Below are 5,278 nucleotides of genomic sequence, written 5' to 3' on the forward strand. Positions count from 1 at the left end.
TTAAAGATCCAAGTCATTATTTATAGGTAATGGGCATAATTTGGAAATTGATCGCTTCATTACTTTTCCACGGCATTTTAAAGAATACACACGACATATCCCGTCCGCTCCCGAATGTTTTTCTAGAATACGACCCAAAGCCCATTTACCAGGAGGTAAATGTTCTTCCACGACCAGGACCACATCTCCCACTTTGAATTCATCTTGTCGTTTTAGCCATTTGGGTCGTTGCTGTAGACGTGACAAATATTCTGTTTGCCATCTCTTCCAAAAGTCTTGTAGTAACCTTTGTGCATACTGCCATCGTGAAAGTCTGTTAAGGTTTATGTCTCTCAAATCTGGTTCGGGTATATTGATTGGGGCTTCACCGATGAGAAAGTGACCAGGTGTAAGAATATTCAAATTATCGGTATCTGTATTGTCGATTGGACACAATGGTCTGGAATTTAAGCATGCTTCTATCTGGCACAGCAATGTTGTCATCTCTTCGAAAGTCAGATGCTTATCTAAAATTCTTCTTAAGTGATATTTGATGGATTTCACCCCCGCTTCCCATAAGCCTCCAAAATTTGGACTGTAAGGTGGATTGAAGTGCCATTGTATGCCATCTTCTGCTAAAGTAGCCGGTAGATGGCCTGGTATTTGTAAATTAGCTTGTTGGAACAGCTCCAACAATTCCTTGTTGGCACCTACAAAATTAGTGCCTTGATCGCTCCAAATGTGGCTACATCTTCCCCTTCGAGCTACAAAACGTTTTAACGCGCCTAAGAAAGAATCAGTGCTTAAATCCCCAACTAATTCCAAATGGACTGCTTTGGTAGACATACATACAAATATGCAGATGTATGCCTTATTGGTTTTGGACCCTCTACCCCTTGAAGTTAAAATTTGCAGTGGACCAGCGAAATCTACACCGGAGTGTAAAAATGGCCGTGACGGAGTCACCCTCACCTCAGGTAAGTCTCCCATAATTTGTAATCTGGGTTTTGCTTTAAGTCTCGCACATACAAAACATTTATTTATATATGATGAAACAAGTGATTTAATTTTAATAATCCAAAAACGGCTTCTTATATAATTTATAGTCAATTGTGTACCACCGTGTAGCGTCTTTTTGTGTGCATCAGCTATTATTAAAGTAGTTAAACAGCTCTTATTGCTTAAAATCATGGGATGTTTCTCCGTTTCTACAAGATGGGCATGCCTGAGTCTGCCGCCCACCCTGAGAATATTTTCAGCGTCCAGGTAAGGATTAAGATTTTTAATACAACTGTTGCCTTTTATTTCTTTCTTTTGTTTTAAATCTTCTATTTCTTCTGTAAAAGTTTCCCTTTGGTCTAATCTTACACATTTGTTTAAACTGTCGTGTAGCTCATTTGTAGTTATAGCCTTAACTTCTTTAATTTTCCTTACATTTAGAAACCGCGTGCAATAGACTATTGCTCTCAGTAATTCATATAAGTTATTAAAATTTTTAAATTTATTTGACCAATGTGCCTCATCTACTATTTTTGTATTTGATATAATCTTTTTTCTTTTTTCTAGGTTGGTGTCGTAAACTAAATTGTTCAAAGAAAGCTGTTCATCTCGTAGCCATTTTGGACCTTCCCACCATAATTTACAATTTTTAAGCTCAGGTAATAACATTCCACGTGAAGCAACATCGGCAGGATTTTCTACAGAAGGTACGTGGTACCATTTATTTCCTATAGTTTCTAAGATAGTTGCAACCCGATTCCGTACAAAAGTTTGCCATCGAGAAAGATCTCCCTGAAGCCAGGATAAAACTACGGTTGAATCTGTCCAACCATATATCCGATCGGTTGGTATATGTGTAGCGTCACTTATTTGTTTTAATAATTTGGCAAGTAAAACTGCACCACATAGTTCTAAACGGGGCAGGGATACAGGTTTAACCGGTGCAACGCGACTCTTCGCAGCTATGATGCCTGTAACATATGAATTATTTTCTACTTTGACTCTCAGGTAAGCTACTGCGCCATATGCCTTGGAAGAAGCATCACAAAATCCATGCACTGTAACATCAGACATATTTTGAGTATGACTGTATAACCATCTATTTATTTTTATATCTTTTATATTTCTTAAACTTTCTTTAATCTTTAACCAATCTTCTTTTATTTCAGGTACTACTTCTTCATCCCAAGAAATTCTCATCAACCACAATTTTTGAATTATTATTTTTGCAGGCAGGAGTACCGGAGTTAACCAACCGAGAGGATCAAACAAGCGTTGAATTTCCGAGAGTATGGTTCTTTTGGTTATGGTTGCCGGTGACGCAGGTAAGTCAGCATAATAATGTAAAGTATCATCGACCACATTCCACGATAGCCCTAACGTCTTTACTGTTCCTTCAAACTTAAATTCTATACTCAGGCGAGAGCTTAGTTCACCGGAAGAAAAGGTTTTCAAAAAATCCTTATTATTTGATGACCATTTTTGTAATTTCATTCCTCCTCTTCTTAGTATATTTGAAATTTGTTTCGCTATTTTTGTAGCCTCCTCTACCGTATCCTGACCGGATAGTAAATCATCCATAAAAAAATCATTTTTTATTACATTAGCAGCCGCAGGATAGCCTCCTCCTTCATCGTTAGCAATTTGGTGAAGAGTTTTTACAGCAAGATAAGGTGCCGATGCTGTGCCGAAAGTAACTGTCAATAAACGATAATCCTTTATAGGCTCATCAATGCTATTCCTCCATACAATTCTTTGATAATCAGCGTCCTCTGTTGTGATTAATATTTGCCTATACATTTTTTCTATGTCTGCGACAAAGGCAATTTTCCGAAGTCGCCATCTCATAATCAAGGACCTCATATCTTCTTGCAGCAGTGGACCAACAAGTAAGTCATCATTGAGCGATATATTATTTTTGCCTGTTGCAGACGCGTTGAAAACTACTCTAACCTTGGTGGTATCACTTGCTTCTCTAATAACTGCATGATGCGGTAAGTAAATTGATGGGTTATTAATTTCGCTTTCTGGAACTTCTTCCATGTGGTTTAACTTTATATATTCATTAATCACATTTATATACTCTCTCTTTAAATCCGGGGATTTGACAAATTTGGATTCTAATTGTTTAAATCTGAGAATTGAAATATCACGGGTATCACCTTGTGTTGCTCGTGGGGGTTCATGTCTTACAGGTAATTTTACAACATATCTTCCTTCCGCTGTTCTTGTATATGTATCTTTATATGTTCGTTCACATGTTTCTTCTTCTATGCTTAATTTTTTGTTTGTTTCAGGATCCAGCTCCCACAACCTTTGTAACATTTCATCCATGTCTATACGATGGTGCATAACTAGCATTTCATTATTAGACTTAATTTCCGTATTGTCTAACACGGAACCGAATAATATCCATCCCAAGCTTGTTTCTTGGGCGCATGGTGAACCAGGAGGACCCTTGATCAAAGGTTCTTTGATTATTTGTGCATATGTGGTTACGCCCAGCAGCATATCAATCCGTCCAGGTATATTGTATGTAGGGTCGGCTAATACGAGACCTTGAAGATGTGACCATGAATTTTCACTGTCTATCAAATGTTTGGATGGTAACACATTTGTTAAACGAGTAGTAGAAATGACATATGCATCAATGAACAGTTGGAACTTGTCGTCATATCTTGATAAAAGCTCTAATCCCACCGTGTGTTTTACCTTAGTTTGTGTAGATCCTATTCCCGTAATACTTACATCTATAGCCAATGGTTTACGTTTAACTTTAAGCAGTTGAGCAGCTCGTTCACTTACAAAGTTCGCTTGTGAGCCTTGATCTATTAGCGTGCGGAGTACAGTTACTCTGCCGGCGCCATCTGTAACAGGGACAAGAGCGGTAGCTAGCAGAGCAGAACCTTGTTTAGTTGCTACGAAAGAAGAGATAGTGTTAACCTGTTCCTCCAAGTGTTGCTCCTGCTGTTCTTCGTCTATCTCATCCTCCACCTGATTAAAGTGCGATTCTATGTTGCTGGGTTTGACCACGGCCATTGACTGATGCAACAAAGAATGATGACGCCGTTGACATACCTTACAAGAAACCCGCAAACGACATTTGCTCACCATATGCCCACTGCACAAACAATTAAAGCAAATATTATTGGAACGCACAAACTCATTCTTTTGTTGTGGTGTAAGTGATATAAATTCTTTACAGTGACATAAAGCATGTTCTAGTTGACATTTTGGACAGGGTTTAAATTGCACTGCGGGCGTCGCTATATGGAATGACCTTTCTTTAGATGTCGATGGCGTTAATAACTCCAAAGTACGAAATTTTAATTGTAAAAACTGTTGTAATTGTTCCCAACTTGGTAATTTGTCTGTATCAGTCTGGACATACTCTTCCCAATCCTTATGTGACTCTGGGTCCAATTTCTGTACAACCAGAAATATAATTAAAGGATCCCAAGAGTCTGTGATTATGTTTATGTTTTTTAAACTATTAAGGCACTCTGTGGTAGTGTCCAGTAAGTTTTTTATTAATTTATAATTTTGTGAGCTCATTTTCTTTTGATTAAATAATCTTTTTAATATTGAATTAACCATCATTTTTTTATTTCCAAATCGTTTATTTAATAAATTCCAGGATTGCTCATAATTAGCTTGTGTTATTTGAACATGTTTTAATATATTTTCAGCTTCACCAGTTAAGCTACTCTTTAAATAATATAATTTTTGTACATCCCCAAGCGCGGAGTTATTATGCACCAATGACTGAAACATATCTCTATACGAGGGCCAATCTTCATATGAACCCGAAAACGTCGGTAGCAATATTTTAGGCAGCTTTAACTGCTCGTTCGCGTTATTTGCAACTTCCAAACTTGTTCCATAGGCGGGACTCTTATTAGCGTTTATTAAAAGATCTTTCAAATCGGCTTTGATGCATAAATAAAGATCTTCAAATACAAAAAAATCTTCGTTCACAAAATATGATATTTCACATTTCTTATCTTTAGGCACTGTTCTCACTAAACTATTGTGAGCCTCTTTAAAAGTGTTCCAATACTCCTCAATACTTTGTAAGCGGGCTTCCACGTACCCCTTCGTCAGTCGTTGTTTTGGACACTTTTTTAAATTAGTTTGCGCCTTTTGTAATAATAAAGCCGTATCCTCCAATAAGGCGAGTAACTGCTCGACACCACTCATGTTTAGTCTTTTATCAATATTGTACGAGTAACGAATAAACGTGTAAAGTAAATAACAATAATCTGTAACTTGTCACTCTTAGAATCCTTCCGTAGAAACC

The 5,278-nt window shown here is 37.3% G+C and overlaps 1 protein-coding gene across 1 annotated transcript; it reads right to left on the reverse strand.

Moving 5' to 3' along the window:
• Nucleotides 1-5,278, reverse strand: LOC149482169 (uncharacterized). The gene has a single exon (XM_089704099.1). It carries the CDS (start codon nt 5,176-5,178, stop codon nt 1-3), a length of 5,178 nt encoding a protein of 1,725 aa, XP_089560225.1. The 5' UTR covers nt 5,179-5,278.

The sequence above is a fragment of the Colias philodice genome, chromosome 15 (genome assembly GCF_061535455.1).
Source record: "Colias philodice isolate Cphi_HAF_F1 chromosome 15, ilColPhil1 Martin Lab GWU primary, whole genome shotgun sequence".
Taxonomy (NCBI): domain Eukaryota; kingdom Metazoa; phylum Arthropoda; class Insecta; order Lepidoptera; family Pieridae; genus Colias; species Colias philodice.